This window comes from Dicentrarchus labrax, unplaced genomic scaffold (assembly GCF_905237075.1).
Source record: "Dicentrarchus labrax unplaced genomic scaffold, dlabrax2021, whole genome shotgun sequence".
Taxonomy (NCBI): domain Eukaryota; kingdom Metazoa; phylum Chordata; class Actinopteri; family Moronidae; genus Dicentrarchus; species Dicentrarchus labrax.
Window position 1 is genome coordinate 14,123,806 of NW_026136707.1, and position 18,389 is coordinate 14,142,194.

General features: G+C 37.8%; 1 protein-coding gene across 1 annotated transcript; it reads left to right on the forward strand.

The window, feature by feature from the left end:
* The first annotated feature begins 706 nt into the window (after positions 1–706).
* LOC127366978 (complement C4-like) lies at positions 707–17,337 on the forward strand. Its single transcript, XM_051406461.1, has 41 exons — positions 707–820; positions 1,051–1,234; positions 1,321–1,495; positions 1,606–1,676; positions 1,775–1,863; positions 1,964–2,046; positions 2,153–2,240; positions 2,581–2,698; positions 2,809–2,950; positions 3,334–3,446; positions 3,536–3,694; positions 3,786–3,950; positions 4,049–4,240; positions 4,692–4,835; positions 4,940–5,063; positions 5,169–5,240; positions 5,994–6,206; positions 6,325–6,439; positions 7,166–7,236; positions 7,335–7,474; positions 7,561–7,776; positions 8,991–9,042; positions 9,151–9,240; positions 9,323–9,529; positions 10,908–10,983; positions 11,127–11,319; positions 11,438–11,533; positions 11,646–11,808; positions 12,254–12,447; positions 12,607–12,765; positions 13,204–13,263; positions 13,335–13,425; positions 13,509–13,680; positions 14,153–14,243; positions 14,986–15,060; positions 15,134–15,236; positions 15,338–15,427; positions 15,540–15,641; positions 15,796–15,879; positions 16,524–16,656; positions 16,735–17,337. Exons 1-41 carry the CDS (start codon positions 750–752, stop codon positions 16,874–16,876), a joined length of 5,118 nt encoding a protein of 1,705 aa, XP_051262421.1. The 5' UTR covers positions 707–749; the 3' UTR covers positions 16,877–17,337.
* Positions 17,338–18,389: the final 1,052 nt, after the last annotated feature.

The following is an 18,389-nucleotide window of genomic DNA, read 5'->3' on the forward strand; positions in this document are numbered from 1 at the left end:
GTTTGGCAGCTTTTTAAATTCCATTCAGCATATGTTGAGTTCACTAATGAATACGCAAATGATTGGGGATTGTATAGTTGCAAGAAACCTGCATAGTATGCTTTACTATTGATAAGATATATATACAAAATTTGATTAATCAAACTGAAGAAAGTGTTATAAGTCGGGAGTTTACAGATATATTTGAGCTCTACTTTAGCAAATCATTACTGAATTAGAGTCAACAGCAGGCACTCCATCCCAAACAGAATACACTTGATTTCTTGTAAATCACATGATCTGGCTGACTTGCAGTGGCCAATGAGGGAATGGTTACACATTGTGCAATAGAAACAAACACTTTCCATGCTGCAAGCCAGGCAGTAATATAAAATCAAACATGTTATAGTCTGAAATGGATCAGTCCACTATAATCTGATCTGCACTGTTAGCCTCATTATTATTTATTAATTTTATTATTAGATTTCATACTTTCATCTGTGTATAAATTTACACACTACTGAACCACGAAGCCTGTCACACTTATGTACACATCAGCATGCATGTCATATTTTACCATTTTCTCTGTTTATGTCTGAATCACTATGAGGAATGATTTTGAATTTAGTGTTTAAGTTAACTTTGAAGAAAAAAATAGAGGGAGGGCACTGAGAGATCCAACGATTGAGAAATACAGGGGTGGATGAATAACAAAACCTCCGTTAATCAGAAGTCTGCGTCAGTGCAGGCAAAGAAATAGGAGCTACACAATGAAGTGCCACATCTTTTTTCTACTGCTCCTGATCTTGACTAAAGAATCAGAGTGTTCACCGGACAACGGGTAAATGTAGAAATACCTGCATGAACCTACATTATGTAATAATGCAATGTAATGCCAATCATTTCTGTGAGGGTTAAATTATGCTCTCTAACTTTTAAACGTTGATATAATTACACAGTAATTAATTTACAAAAGTTTTCAGCATATTATTAGATTGTTATTATGTTATTTTGTCATAATATAAAAGATAAGACAAAATATGTGGCATTATTTTTCACTTTTGTGTGCAGATTCTTCATTTCAGCCCCTGGAGTGTTTCATGTGGGTGTAAATGAGAAAGTGTTTGTCCAGATGGGAAAATCTCATCTTAATAAGACTGTTTCTCTTCACCTGGAGCATAAAACTGATATTGTGTCTGCGAAGAAAACTGTTGTGTGTGCTACGGAAGGGGAGATCAAAACAGTGGAGCTCATGGTATGAGAAACTCTTGTAGCTCTTCTACAAATTTTAGACAGGACTGGGATGTTATTAACCAAAACCTCTAATTTGCATCTTTATAGATAGACATGGAACTTATGTCAAGTTTTTCTCAACATCGAGACCTTATGTACCTTATACTGGTGGCAGAGAGCCCCTCCTTCCCTCGCAGGAAGCAAACCAGGGTCCTGGTATCAAAACACAGGGGCAATATCTTTATTCAGACTGATCAGCCAATCTACAACCCAGCACAGACAGGTAAAAGGAAAGTCAATAAATGTAAAAAAAAAGAAAAAAAAGAAAGTGAAACAATGTGAAATAATTCTCCACAAAAATGAACAGTGATTGATGTTGATTATCTCTTCTAGTGAACTACAGGATATTCACTCTTGACCACACATTCAGGCCTCATGAGGGAGTGTTCCACATATCAATTTATGTGAGTAGAAACATTTTCTTTGAGAATAAAGGGGACTTTGAAAGATGAGCACAATTATTTTCATGGTTTAATTTCATGATTTATGCATTTTATGATAGAATGCTGGTGGAAAAAGAGTATTCAAGTCCCTTAAGATTGCAAAGGGAGGAATATTCAAAGACATATTTCCCATACCTGATGTCTCCAAGTATGTTAAAACACATTTCTTATAAACTGGGTCTAACATAACAGCACAAGCAACTTAAGAAATAATAATAATAAATAACATGTATGCTTTGTTTGCAAAGAATGGGCACATGGAAGATTACAGCACACTATGAAGATGATGAAGCCAATGCTGCCTCCCGGGAGTTTAAAGTCCAAAAATTTGGTAAACTAATTTGATTTAAGTACAACTTCTTTCTTTAAAATGACCAGATAATATTTCTTACCCGTAAAAAACGTTTTTATCCTTATTATCCTTATCCACACCCTAGTTTTACCCAGTTTTGAGGTGAACATTGCAATGATGCAGAGGTATATTCTGTTAAATGCTGAACAGTTTGACTTCACCATCTCAGCCAAGTAAGTGTTGACTAAATTCTCATTAACGTTTATGTACTGCCAAGTTTCCTGTTAAAGCTGCATTATATATTATTAGTTGCTAACATTGCAATTGCGTGTCATTAAGTGACCCCTTTCATATCCCTATTAATTTGATTCAATATTAATGTAAAAAAGATGTTGATGAATGCAGTTTTGAAATGAAGAAAAGCTTCCTAGTCCACATATTTTACAACATGGGCTATTATGATATTTGATATTTGATTGATATTTGATATATGATCTTTAGGCTTGCCTAAATTTTCAGACTCTCTTTTTGTCTTGACTTCTATAGTACCAATTGTACAATCATTTTCTCTAGGTATTCACATGGTGAGAACGTTAAAGGGGCTTACCACTGCCAATTTGGAGTGGTAGAAAAAGGCCGTGGTAAAACAACGAAGCCTGTCTTTATCCCGGGAGTGGCGTTGACTGATTCGGTGAGGAAACGGATATTTGAAGCTTATTTCAAGATCTGAGATCAGATAATCTGCCTACCTATTGCATCTCTTAAGGGTTACAGTAGTTAAAAGTCAAGTATTTCTTGCAGGTCGAGAATGGAACTGCAGCAGCTTCTCTCCGGATAGCAGACTTAAATATGCACCTCCAAAAAAAGAACAACGAAACCCTCTCTGACTTACAGGAAAGGGGATCACAAATCTACTTGGGAGTATTTGTCACCAACATACAAAGTAAAAGACACTCTTCCACGCTATATACCAATGTTTACATCAGCAACTTCCCAATTAATCTCCAAATTAAAAACTGTTGTGTGTAATGGTGTAAACTGAGAAAATATTTTATGTGCAAAAGATTTTATGTTTTGTATATAGCAGCATGTGTTGTACACAAAGTATGTTTAGTCATGTTTTGTGATAAATTGCAACAATTCTGCTACTATTACTGCAGCTATAATCATAATACTAACAATAATAATTGTTCTAAAAATTTAAAGATAAACCCCTTGAGCTAAGCCATTACATATTTTAGAGGGTAGTAGAAATAGAATAGGAATATAACAATATTGGGAACATTATTGTGATTTTTCATTGATATCTGATTCTTTTTGGTCCAGGTGGTGAAATACAAGAGGCAGAAGTTTACCTTCCTGTCATCTCCCACAAATACACCATAGATCTCTCTCGAACCCGCTCGCATTTCCTTCCTGAATATCCACTAGATGTGGTGGTACGCATGTAAATAACAAATGGGTACACAGCTATGAACATGAGTGTGATGATGCTGTATGTAAAATATTTTGTTTGTTGTTATTATAGGTGGTTGTGCGTCTCCCAGATGGCTCCCGAGCAGCTGGTGTGCCAGTAAAGATTGATGTACCAGTATCTTCAGAAGTGTCTTGGCAAGGCACCACTGACCAGGAGGGGGCAGTCTTTACTGTATTTAATATTGGAACTACAGCTCAGATCACTGTTGAAGTCAGTATCCCTAAGATCTAACATTGTTGATTAATTGAGAAACTACTGGACATTTAGTTCAGTTTGACTGGTTACACTCTGCCTTCATTAGGTGTCTGCAGACGGCCTTCAGCAAAGGAAAGTCATTCAACGTGCTTCATCTCCGAGTAACAGCTACCTTTACCTGAGCATTACCAACAAGATGTACTCTGTGGGCGACTCTCTAACTGTAGTTTACAACACCAAAGGCCAGAAAAATGGGTTTATATACTACATGGTGAGGCATATCTGAGTAAATGCTACATGGTTTGTTTTGACAAAGAGAAGCAACAGTTTTGTTTTTTATCTAACACGTTATAACTGACTGTGTTGTAGGTCTTAAGCCGTGGGATCCTAATAAAAAAGGGTTCTCTCGGAATGCATACTACAGTTACAGACAACCTGCAGATAACGCCTGATATGGTGCCATGCTTCCGTCTGATTGGCTACTACTATGACCAAAATGGCAACATCATTGCTGACTCGGTGTGGGTAGATGTCAGGGATGAATGTGAGATAAACGTCAAGGTGAGTAAACCAATCAGATAAGAGGGCAACCTGAGCAGAGGGAGACAGTAAACCGATGGAACTTCATCTTTGTTGACTGTGTTTGACACTTGCATTATTTTGCATTTCCACCAAAACCACAAAACTAGATCCAAATCACAGGCCAGCTACACAAATGACTTGTTTCTCTCTTTAATACTGCAAGATGTAAGTCAATTGCAATGCAGGCAAATGTAATGGTTGCATATTTACATTAATTGGCCTTGGCCCAGGTCTGCGCTCTCCGGGTGTCCTTCTAGTTATGAATGGGGTTGGGAGGGTAGACAGGGAGGTAACGGTATTCTGTTTAGGTTAGTTTCAACTAGTGAACACAGCCCATGTGTTTGTATATATATTTAGATGTTTTGTTGTAATGTATTGATTGCATTAACCTTGGCATTTAAAAATCCCCAACATTTTAACTTTAATTTAGGTGGAACAAAAGGCAGCATTTGTACCAGGAAAACACGCGGAACTACGATTTGATTTACATGGTCAGAATGCCAGAGTGGCTTTGCTAGCTGTGGATAAAGCCATCTATGCTCTAAAAGCCGATAATAAACTCACAGCCAAACAGGTAACTTTCACACATTCCCTCACATGTATTTTCTCTTAAATTATTTTTTAATTCAACCCATTTTTATAATACATTGAATCAAAGCTCCTGTTCCTACTTTTCAGGTGTTTTCCTCTATGGAGTCAAATGACCTTGGTTGCTCATATAGTGGAGGATCTGACCCTGCGTCTGTACTAACAGAAGCTGGCCTGTCTTTTGTAACTCAGTCTCAATCTAAGTGGAAAAGGAGTATGACAAAAACACAGTTTTTTTTCATTTAATTCATCCAGTTTAGATTGTGTTTTACAGTATTTTTATCTGTCTAGATTTTAATGCTGTTATACTACTTTCTAGATCTTGGCTGTTATTCACAATCTGCACGACAGAGACGTTCTGTAGACCTTCAACAGGAAATAATTAACTTGCGTAAGTCAACTTTCTACGGAGCCCCTAAAGGGACATGGGGGAAAAAAAAAAAAAAGAAACGTTTCTAGTGCGCACTAAATCCCTATCTAGTGCGCACTAGATACTATCTTGTGTGCACTAGATAGTGAGCACTAGATACTATCTAGTGAGCACTAGATACGATCAGTGTTGTGGCGAATCAACACATGGCTAATTTTAATATTCAAATGAGTATTAAACTAATTTGTCTGTAACTAAAAAATAAATGTAAATTAATCTGTAACCTCTTTTGTTACAGTCCGCATTTAAATGCCCTGTCCTGCAGCCGGACACTCATTTGTCCTCCTTTTGAGAAAATAACAAAAACAGTCCGCCTTTTGACACATTACCTTGTTAGTTTAATACTTATTGGCTTAAAATGTGTGTCAAATAAGTAATTTCATTGGTTACATTTTCGTGTTGTGACCTATCAACACATGGCTAATTTTAATATTCAAATGAGCCATGTGTTGATTCGCCACAACACTCCATCCATATCTAGTGCACAAGACAGTATCTAGTGGCACTAGAAACGGATCTAGTGCGCACCAGATAGTATCTGGTGAGCACTAGATACTATCTAGTGCGCACTAGAAGCGTTTCATTTTTTTTTTTTTTTCCATGTCCCTTTAGGGGCTCCGTAACTTTCTGACATTACTACAAAATAATGTAAGATACGTCTGGTACGAATATGCTATAAAATGTGTCTTTTTTTCTTTTTAATGTCACTTTCAGAATCCAACTTTACTAATGAAAGGTTGAAAGAATGTTGTGTTCACGGGTTTTCTCTCATCCCTATGAGACGGACATGTCAGGAAAGAGCGCAGAGAATCGCTCTTGTGGAAGCAAATCCTTCTTGTGCAGATGCCTTTTTAAAATGCTGCTTTGAAGGAGAACGTCTGAGACAACAAAAGATACAAGAGGATGCCCAGAAAGGACTTGGCCGGAGTGAGATGAAATTTTCATGTGGACATTGAATACTTTACACATTTACTTAGATATCATTAAATGACTGTGGCATGACTATCACAGTTTAGTTACAAAGTTTAAATTTTCTCATTTTTAGCTGCAAGCACAGCTATCATTGAACAGTTCTTCTTGGACACGGCTGCTCAGTACATCCGACGATATTTCCCCACAAGCTTTGCTTTCACAGAATTTGATGTAAATGGGAAAGGAAGGTAAGATATGGGCAATTAATGTATAATTAACTTTAAAGCAGATTTTATCATATATTTTCTTTTCCAGTGAAATACAGTGGCTAGTTATAGACTTAATAACCATTGCTATCCTATGGCTTTGTTTATATCCTTTGCATTGTTTGTTGCTTCTAATATTGTCAGTGTGAGACTTTCCACCATTCAGTGTAAGTGAATCTGTTAAATCCAATCTTAAAGCTAGGATGGGCAGTTATTATTAGTTTTTGTTTCATTCAAATCCTGCAACTTGTGATACATTTCCAATACAACCTTTTTCAGCAGCATATAGTACAAAGCACATGTGTGAACAAGTTCCGGCTGCACACAGAGCTTCAGGCTCATTATGTTTGATGCCACGGCACTTGTATCAACAAGTGGCAAAAAGGCATGACATACAGTGGGGAATAACTTTTGAGGCGTGACAGTGGGGTGTGTGTGGTGTACTAGCCGCACAGCAGAAAGTTGTTATTAGAAGTCGGTTTAGCAGTCCCATAATACAGTGCTCCCCTCCCAGAGAAATCAGGTCCTCCTCTGTTTCTTGCCCCCAATCGCTGAAATGGGAGGGGCTTAGCCAAGTTATATGAGCCAGCAGAGAGAGAGGAGGAAAGTTTTTTCACAGTGTATGTTAAAAATGCCTACTGCAGCTTTAAGTCTACAATATACACAAAGCATTTGTCAGATGCATTTTAATTAATTGAAAACTCTTAGGCACTCTTTTGCTCTACCTGATTCCATCACTACGTGGGAGATTCAAGTTGTCACTTTATCTGCTGCCACTGGTAATAACAGCTTCCCACTTCACAAATGCATCTTAGATATTAGACTGAAGAGCTTCTCATTAATAATTGCACTGTCACTTCCTCTATGATTCATTCAGGTTTCTGTGTAGTTAAGCCGTCTGAGTTCAGATCATTTAAGAAGGTGTTTGTGTCTCTGAGACTGCCTTACTCAGTGAAGAAATATGAGCAACTATCCATTTCGCCTGTTATCTACAACTATGACTCCAACAGACTACAGGTAGATATAACCTAATGTGGCAATTGGCACCAACTACTGTGCAATTTAATTCTTAATGTTTTTTTTCTTTGTGGACATTTCTATAGGTGGCAGTTCATATGGAACAAACTGAGGGACTTTGCTCCCCTGCTTCAGCCTCCACTACAAGTTTCGTTAACATTACTGTGGAGCCACAATCTTCCCAGTTTGTCTCATTCTCTACTGTCCCCATGGTAACCGGCTCAATACCCATCAAAATACGTCTCTATGATATGGATAACGACAGGGGAATAGATGCAATTGAGAAGACTTTGAATGTGTTGGTGAGTGACATTATGTCTGCAAAACAAATATTATAAAAAACAAAATAAATATGCCGACATGACGTAATGGAAGTCATATTAAATCTCAGTGACATAAGTATTTTCTGTTTCTTGTGCAGTCAGTTGAAACGAGCATCCAGTACAAATAATGTACTGCATACTTTTAAGTGTCATCAAAATGTGTCAATCAGTTTTCTAAAATAAATATAAAAACTGTTATAATAACAAATAGTTCTCTTACTCTTGTGATCAAAACATTGCTCTGAAGCTCAATTCTGAGACTGCTCTGTAAATAGTTCTCTGATAAATATGGCAAATTTGGATCAACCAATTATATCAATTTCAGGCTTAAATTAACAACTTCCAGTTAGTCCCACCCATGTCTAGTTTAAGCCCCGCCCATTCCGAGTACATATACGGATACAGATAACTTATTTGGTTGAACAGATACAGACAGTGGGGTACCCACACAAATTATATTTAATTTAATTTCAAATAATTATTATTTTTTATTTATTGTTATAACTAGTGCTGTCCTCTAATAGTCAACTTAATCGTTCATTTTCATTAGTCGGATAGTCACAGAAAAACGAAAACAATGTTAAACATTGTTGCAACACAGGGAGTCACTCCCTGGTGCACTATTGCATATGCTAACTGTACTAGCTGCAGCCCTTAGCCAGTGGTCCTACTGTCTGTACCTGGACTGGGGTAGGAACGGGGGACCCATCAGCTGATTTACAGCAACCACGACTAGGACTATTCTGGGGATGAAGACATGGTGGGTTCAGGTAGGGACAGGAGAGCTATGAAACTGAGGAAGAGGAGTGAGTTTATAGTGAGTTCATTTGTAAGTAACTGACACATTATATGTCATCCATCGTATTTTTAAGTCCACCAGTATTTGTTTTTGTGAAGTTGAAAGTTAGTTATTCCAATAACGAGACTGTATGATGTTACCCTGTGTAGAAATAAATTAACTAAATGTTCAGTCTCCTTTCAGAATCATTACTGTTCCTATTTAACAGGCGGCTGTTAAAATATATATTAAATAATGAAATTAATATCATAAACGTGTAACAACTAGTCGACTAAGAAAATCTTCAGTTGGGGACAGTCCTAATTATAACTAATGAGCACATTTGTGTACTACTGTTTACTTAAATCAACACACTTCTTCTATTTGCATATTTCTCTATTTTCTCATGTTGCAGACAGAAGGACTACAAAAGAGAGAGGAAGAAACCCTGGTGTTTAATTTAGATGGTGAGTTGTTGCAGTATTTATACTTGCATGACAGTTATTATTTTTATCCTTCAATATATATTGCCTTTACTTTTGCTTTAATCAATTTACCTCTCTCCATTTTGATAGGGACAAGCACTAAGAATTTCACTCTTGACGGATCTTTACCAAATGACACAGTCCCCGACTCCATCTCCAATATTTATATTTCAGTGGAAGGTATGCACTTTTAGACACAGACATAAAATTGGTACCTTGGTAAATAACAGTATCTCACCCTTTCAGTCTCCTCATTTGACAGGGGATGGATTTGGCAGTTCACATGCAAGGAACCTTCTTTCCTTTGAGAAGGTTGCTGGCTTGATCGTACTGCCTACAGGATGTTTAGAACAGACAATGGTACGACTAGCCCCTACAGTTTCAGCTCTCCGCTACCTTGACCTGAGTTACCAATGGTTGGACCTGCCTGCTGGTACCAGAGATGATGCTCTTAAAATAATCGAGAAAGGTAGGAACATATCAAGCAATAACCTGCACAATGTCGTTATCATTTATGAATTAAATTCAAATTTTCTATGACTAAGCACACAGATATAATATAATATACAATATTTAAGAAAAAAGTTTCAGCCAAACTTAAATTCTGATATGTGTTTTGATTTCTGCTGCTCGTGCCTGTTACAAGAACCAAAAGAGCCTGTCTGTCTTTCTGTCACACTTTGGTCCACAATAAGGTGTCTCACTGAATTGAATTTTAATCTGTTCAGTGACCCCTGTACCTTTCCATTAGCGCCACCATCAGGACAACATTTTCTTCTTTCATTTTTTTTTACTTTCAGGGTAAAACTTGCTCTCTAGAATTATGTTCCATGGATGCAAATGCGTGGACATACATAGACTTAGTACAGTAATTGGTTGGATCATAGGGCACTGAACTGAGGAAGCTGTATATCGAACCAATGGTCCTGTCCAGGTTCAGGACAAATACACGTACCCCTAGATCAGATGGCGGGGAAGAGAGCTGGATAGACCTGGTAAAATGTGTTGTAAAGGTGAACTGGGACTATCTGGCTGAGGCACCTGTCCACTAGGTCTTCAGCTCCCACCTCCCAGACATTTCTCATGTACTCCTGGGGGAGGTTAGCAACATGGAAGCTGAGGGGCCATGTTCCTAGTCTCCATTGTTGAAGCAGTAGGAGCTAGGAATTGTGGTCAGAATATTGACTGTGCCTGTTTTGGCAGTAACCACCAGTAGTGAAGGACAACGTTAAATGACTCTAGAGGGGAAAGCAGGGCTTGGCCAGGTTGTGTGCAGGGCACGAGAACTCCTGATCTGGACTGGGAATATTGTCCAGCAGTCAAAAGAAGCCTTTGAGGGTGCCCAGTTAGCTCACCTGGTAGAGCTGGAGACCATGTACTGAGTCCTTGCTGCAGCAGCCCAGGGTTTGAATCTGACCTGCAGCCCTTTGCTGTGTGTCTTCCCCTCTCTCTCTACCCCCATTTTCTGTCTATCTTCAGCTGTCTATCTTCCTATTTGATCAGCACTGCTTAGTTTGACAGTTTGATCTCATTTTCGTGTGCTACGCTGGACAGGCTCACTGAGAGTGACTCAAGCACAAGGTAGCCACGCCCAAAAGCATACTTTGGCTTTATTGTCTATTTTACTTTAAATTTGACCAATATTTACTAAATGAACATCATGCTGTATGGAGAAAGACTTAAGACCATAAACTCATTAGGAAACGGTTTACTGAGCTAGTAATTTAAGTGAGCAGTCGGGTAATTTCTCCATTAAATTGCATGGTATTGTTTTTTTTATTCCGGTTGCAGGTCACTAACAAAGCTATAGACATTTTTTTTAACAATGTAAACACTTTCTTTGTCAGGTTGTATGAGGATTTTCACATTCAAGAAACGCAGTGGATCTTATGGAGCATGGGGTTCAGTGCCATCTAGTACCTGGTGAGTATGTGTTTTTAGCTGCCTTATTGATTTGTGATGGAAGGTAGTTACTTCCAATATCTCACATAGTAAATCAACTGTCCTTGCTTCCAAATTCTCAAAGTCAACTTTTTTTCAGTTATTATTCTTCCTCTTGTCCTCAGGGTGACAGCCCTTGTAGTGAAAGTGCTATCGTTGGTGGCAGAGCGTCAAACTGTGGATTTTGGACAGCAGGGCAAGATGGCTAAGGTTGTAACAGAAGAAGATATCAGTCACCCAGTCAGGCACTTGCTGACAGTGCAGAAGACTGATGGGTCATTCAGTGACCCACAACAAGTGCTGCACAGAGGAGTTCTGGTAAGCTGTGCGTACTGTGTGACATGTTAAAACATGCATATATGTATATTAGAACAGTACTGAATACATTCAACCGCAGTGATTTGAATGCTACATTGTTTCTGTGTGTTTAATGTAGAAAGGCATAGATCAAGAAGCATTCATGACAGCTTTCATAACTCTTGCTCTGCAACGGTCCCTTCAATTCCTGGAGACTAAAATGAGAAATTATGCGGTAACTTACTTTTGTCTAAGTTTATATGTATTTTAATACACTGTAGTCAATGCATCATTTGCAAAGAAGATTAGGTCCAAACAATTAATTGACTACTCCTACTTTTTGGCAGGAAAAAACAATTTCAAAATCAACAACATACCTTCTGTCACACTTTGAGGAGCTTCAGCATCCCTATGCTGTTGCCATTACAGCCTACTGTCTCTCAGTTTGCCTACCAGAGGGAATGGGTCTTTCATCTGTCTGGTCAAAACTTGAAGCACTGGCTACTGAAGGCATGTCCAATCAAAGCGAATAGGTCTGGGTGATATGGATAAAATATGTAATTTCATATTGTGTTGTCCAAATATATACTGAAAGAGCCAGTATAGTCAGTTAAGTATGATCAATTGAGAAACTGATATTGGATAAAATAAACTGACAGAAATATCTGTCTTTAGCAAACCCAGTGAATTACATGGATGAAAAAATCATATAAAAGTCCAATTTAACCAGAAATCAGTTCTTGTAAATGATTTACAGCATTGCCTAATGCACCCAGGGATATTAAAGTTATATTGTGAAAAGTGGCAGAACATTTGTTGACCAGTTTATATTATCTCATATATTTACATATCGCCCAACCCTAAGAGCAACCACATTTGTTTTGGTCAATATGTTAATTGTTTGTTGTTTTTTTTTTGGTTTTTTTACTGATTGCCCATTTCTTCAATTCATCAGGAAAGAATGGTTGTTATCTGTGGACAACTAATGACAGCCCAGAGAATCAGAAGTTTGCAGATGTCATTACAGTAGAGACGACAGCCTATGCACTCCTAACTGCACTGGAAATTGGGCATATCACGTGGGCAGACAAAACTGCCTGCTGGTTAACCACCCAAGAAAACTATTTTGGAGGCTTCAAATCATCCCAGGTGATTGGGACACTGAGAAATGTTTGAACCCAAAGGTTCCCTGTATTTGGACATGACCCCTATATAATTTGCTTAGTCTATCATCATAGAGTATAATCCAGATTAACTGTCAGACTAGAAATGTTAAACATGTTATCAATGTTTTATTACCACGTGCAGGATACCATCATGGCACTGGAAGCCCTCGCAGAGTATGAGCTAAAGAGGTCCGTCAGTCCAGAAGCAAATGTAATAGCAGAGTTCTCAGCCCCAGGAAGGAGTGACATTGTAAAGCTTGAACTGGAGAAACAACGTCACAAAGTGGAAACAGACCTTAAGGTATCATAGAGCATTGTCAGCAGCAAGTATTGTAACTAAAGTTAGAATAGAAAGGTTGTGGGTCAACAAACTGTTGCTACAGTTGTGTCTGTGAAGCTAACATGCAGAGAGAACAAGATGGTTTCACTGCTTCTATTACTTACATTATATGAAGAGCATGTCTTGCAAAACTAGAAAGTAAGCTTGATGATCATCTAATAAGTAAGTAATTTAACATTACCTGACACACAAATCATGGCTGCTGGCTCGTTTTGATCCACTTTGTTTGTTTCCTATTTACAGAGCCTGGGCTGTATTGTTGTTAATGGGCTGTGAAGAGATATAATAAGTGTTTTGGATTATAAGAATCTAGAATTTCATACCTCACCTTTAAATATTCACATAAATATTTAACGTCATTCTTAGATTGCTTGTTTTTTCTTGTGTCTTTTGTCTCAGAAACTTGTAGGAAACAACATTGTTGTGCAATTGACAGGAAAAGGCCATTTCAAGCTAAAAGTAAGTCTGATTAATGTCTGTATATGTGATCAAAGAGATCATTTACAATAAATCCCCAATCTGTTTGGCAGGTTTTAAAGGCTTACCATCTATTGGAACCCAAGAATGATTGTAACCAAGTGTCTATCAGCGTCACAGTGGAGGGGAAAGTGAAGTACACTGGTGAGCTTTTCTCACTGATAACAGATCACAGACACATACTGCTGGTAAAAGCAACACAGTTACATTAACTTCTGTCTCCTTAGCTAAAGTCATAGAAAATTATGAATACTATGATGACTATGATATTAACGAGGACGTGAAGGCACGAGTACCACGATCAGAAATTGAGTGGTTTGACGCCCGCACCCGAAGCAGAAGAGATCTTGATAACGACTTAAATTCAGACGAGACTGTCACCTACAGAATCTGTGTCAGGTTAGTTAATGAGATTCAAATCACATTTCTCAGTATTCATGAGACAATGAGCTTTGTCTATATTTACTTCTGCCAAGGAGGTTATGTTTTCAGGTCCGATTGTTTGTCTGCCAGCAGGATTTTGGAAGAACTACTGGTCTGATTTTCATGAAATTTGATAGAAGGATGTGGCATGGGCCGAGGAAGAACTCACTTTTATTTTATATTTTTATATTTTTAAGGGGATCTGAATAACTGGGCAGATGCACTATTGTTTTTTTCACTTTCGTTAACATTGCAAAGTTAATAGCTTGTCACATTACTGTCTACAGCAAAATTAACAGAATTTTTCACAAACGCATGAACCCATTGTAAATTACACTGAGTGAAAACTCAACAGCCGCCTCAAACATCCCTGTAGTAACAAAACGCCTTGGCAGAGGTCTGTGCTCTCCGAGTGCCTCTCTAGATTTAATTGTTTTCCTGTGTGTAGTCATAGCCAGAACAGAACGCTCACAGGAATGGCCATTGCTGACATCACACTTCTGAGTGGATTTGAGGCTTTAACTACGGACCTGGACATGGTTAGTAGCTCTCTCTGCTTCTTCTTCATCATTGACTTTCTCAGCGCAAATTAAGGGAACTATTTCAAGCAGCTCACGTTGTCATGCCCCATTACTTCTTCCAATAGACAAGCTGAGGTGATTAAGAGTTGGAGCTTGGATGAACGGACATGAAACTCTGTGTCAGAAAATATCTGGTTCTTCAAAAGAAAGTCACAAAAAAAGCCTTTAAGTTAGCTATGACAATCAGCAGACTCCAGGAAGTTACTGCTCCTGCCAAAGAAATAGTCATAACCCCTTGTGAAATGGCAATCTGTAGTTTCTGTTAAGATTAAACATACCATATACATGTTAATTAGTAAAGATAACTTTGGTCAGAGCCAGGCTAGCTGTTTCCCCCATGTCGAGTGTTTATTCTTAGCTAAGTTAGGCGTCATATTAAGCCTACAGACAGACGGTTTGAATTCTGGATTAAATGTATTTTTTAATGAAAGAATTATGTTTTGTGACGCAACGATGAAGCGGTTTGAATTCACGACTGTTTCTGATTTGCGCCTGGCTTGTTCTCCATGGCAACGGTGGCAGAAGCTCCTGGGTACCATCAGAAGAATTTGAAATGAAAATACAGATGGGACAAAAACATATCTAGAACAAGCAGTCCTCCCAATTTGCAACCATATACCATTTTACCAAAACTCTGTTGTAAAAGAAAGAACTGTCTTTTCTTCTGCTATATTAAATTTAAGTGCTTGTCTCCTCATAGCTAAAACTGCCACCTGAACGATACATTTCCCATTATGAGGTCACCTACGGAAGAGTGCTGATCTACTTCAATGAGGTACGGCTGAATCTATTTACATAGACAAACATTTAATATGTCCAATACTAAAATATTTCCTCTCTCACTCTAGCTCTTTGAAAGAGAGGAATGCATTAGTTTTAATGCTATACAGACAGTACCAATTGGCCTTCTCCAGCCTGCTCCAGCTGTGTTCTATGATTATTATGAACCAAGTAAGCTTTTATTTGATATTTTCTGCATTTTCTGTCAGGACAGCGGGGACATGTCTTTCAATTTATCAGGAATTTATTAACTATTTGTTCTTTCATTGCAGACATAAAGTGCACTGTGTTCTACTCCGCCCCCCAAAGAAGCAAGATGGTCTCCAAACTGTGTTCAGAGGATGTGTGCCAATGTGCAGAAAGTAGGCCATTACTCTTAAGACCTATACTGCCAAACACCTGAGAATAAATATAGCTTTGCCATTCAGATTTGTGTAAACCACTAAAATTGCATTTTGTTTCTTTTTTCTTTAGGACCCTGTCATAAAATACAAAATACATTCCAAACACAAAATCCCAAAATCACAAAGAGTTTCCGTTTACAACATGCTTGCTTCTTCCCTACAGTAGATTACGGTCAGTACTGCACACAAGGCATTATAGTGTAAAGTATCTAATAATAACTTGACTATAAAGAATCCATTCTTTTATATTGTGATAGTATACTACAGTGATGCAATATAAAGGTTCAGACTAATGGTTGTTGATAAATGTTTTTGTTTTATTTCAGCATACATTGTTGAAGTTGTCAGTGTTTCTATGAAGAGTAACTTTGAGCTGTACAAAATGAATGTAAAGGACGTACTCAGATCATGTAAGTAAATTTTAACCACAAGACTTAGCAGGTGCTGTAACACTGACCTTAAAATAGTTTCATGCCATTACATGCAGAAGCTGAGAACCGCTTGCAATTATTTTTTTAATGGTTTTATTTATATTTATATTTCATGTATTCATTTTTTTTGTTGTTTCGAGAAAACAAGCTGTGAGATGAAAAGCAGAAAAGAGCAGAAAATAAAGCCCTTGATGATGTTTAGGCCTATCAAGCTTTACCCATAAGTGATCAATGCATCAGACAGATCAGTACCTCCGTCAAGGTCTAACACAGGCAGAAATTGCATTGTCTTTCTGTTAGAGATAATATTCAGAGCAATCCTCATTATTTAAGAAGACTAGCCACGCTGCAACTTCACAGTCAGTGAGTCTGCTGAGATTGATAACGTCATTAATATAAATATCTTGTTATCTCAGGTAATCTGTGTTTTTGTTTTCTTGAGGTAATGAGATAAATCAACCTGTTATCACAAGAAATCCAACTTGTTATCTTGAGACAACTCAATATTTAACTCATCATCTTGAGATAGCAGCATTAAAAACATAATTTCAAGCATGGCCTTTCTCGGCTTCTTTATTTATGCTTGTAAATCTATAATAAATGTAATGACAATCATCTGTCAGATGGAGATGTCCTTGTGGGTGAGGATTCTGTTCGAGTGTTTGCTAAGAGACGTCAGTGTAAAGGACTGCTGGACTTGGGAAAACAGTATCTCATCATGGGCAAAGACGGATCCACAACGGACTCAAATGGAACGTAAGTATAGTCAATAAAAGAAGTATATTTTTACTCTAATTTATTCTCATTGTGTTCACTCTCTCCCTCTTTTTGTAGGATGCAGTATCTGTTGGAATCAGACTCCTGGGTTGAAAGAAAGCCTTCAGAAGAAGAATGTAAAAAAACTTCACATAAAACTGCCTGCCAAGGGTTTACTGCATTTACAAACGAGTACAAGAATGATGGCTGCAGACAGTGAGAAAGATTTTTCATTTAAAGGTCCAGCATGTAACATTTAGGAGGATCTAGGCAGAAAGGGAATATAATATTGTAGTGTGTTTTCATCTGAGTATATATATCACCTGAATATAGGAATCGTGTTTTTGTTACCATAAAATTAGTGATTTTTATCTTCAGATGCCGCAGGTTGCCTTCTGTGGAGTCTGCCAGGTTGAACTGGCAGTCTGCAACTTCACTACTAGATGCCACTAAATCCTATACATTGGTCATTTAACTTTTCATTCTTTCAATTTTTTTTAAGCATAGCTCATTTATTGAAGTCCCCCATGTGATGCGTGTCATGTTGTTGAGCTTGCCATACAGGGTTGAATGACTCCACCACACTATCATTTGAATTTTTACTACTTACAATGTGACTATTAGTCATTTCTTTATGTCCAATACAGCTACCAGTGTTTAAATAAAATAAAAAACACTTCACATTGTTGTCTGATAAATGCCTTTTGCACCGTCATGCAGTATCTTGCTGCCTCCAGCAATTTCAGTGAGAGGAAGGCAGAACTTGCAATAAATGGAACAAAAGGATGACGAAATAACTACATATATGGAATCGGGTATCAAGTAACCAAATTCTCATTGGTCAGACAATCGCTGGTGTTATTTTCATAAGGAGAAAAGCACTTCTTAATCCATTATCGGGGCAGGAGGAACATATGCAGACCTGATGTTTTTAAATTTTGATTCATAGGCTATATTGTTAGAAAGAACGTTGAGCAAAGGGCCACAGGTTGGTTTCAAACCCATAGGCCACTGCACCAAGGAGCTATCTGGCACTCCTTTTAAAAAGATATAATGTTAATGAATAATGTAATGGTATGAGGTCGCGGCCTCCGTCAAACAGACCAGCTATGTGCTCTACACTTCTGGTAGAATTTAGCCCCCTGACCCAAAACCTGCCTAGTTGCCCATGCAGGAGTCTGTGTCACATATCTTTCACCCCCTGACATTTTTCATTAATTGTTTCCAGAGTGTAATGTGAAAAACTACATAGTCTAAAATGATATGAAAATGCATAGTTTTTAGTCAAATAACTCATAAGTAGTAAGTAGTAGTCATAAGTCAGTCAGGTATCGATACCAGCATTGAACATTCTTGAATGATATCCAGCCCTAATTAGTGTACAAGTTCTTGAGGTATGGCCAGAAATGTGTTTTGTGAGGGTACAGTGATGTGGCTGCATCCCACTGTGTTGTAGTTTAAGTATAGTGTGCTAAATGTTGAACTGCATATTGTGTTGCTACACTTGAAAGATTGAGACACTGAGCTGTTTATGTAGAAAAAAATAAAGTTTCTGGCTTTATTATTTTCTTACTCGATCTGTGTCTTTATCATAAATCTTACAGCTGTTCCACTTCAGATCTGAACACAGTTTGGCAGCTTTTTAAATTCCATTCAGCTTATGATCAGTTCACTGATGAATACACAAATGATTGGGACTGTAAAGTCACAAGGACATTTATTATGTGTTAAAT

Excerpts from the sequence above, each read along its gene's own strand:
- LOC127366978 (XM_051406461.1), top strand. The coding sequence starts at position 750 with ATGAAGTGCCACATCTTTTTTCTACTGCTCCTGATCTTGACTAAAGAA. Across the intron at positions 5,241-5,993 it reads ACAGGAAATAATTAACTTGC|AATCCAACTTTACTAATGAA; the intron begins GTAAGTCAACTT and ends TGTCACTTTCAG. Across the intron at positions 7,475-7,560 it reads ATGACTCCAACAGACTACAG|GTGGCAGTTCATATGGAACA; the intron begins GTAGATATAACC and ends ACATTTCTATAG.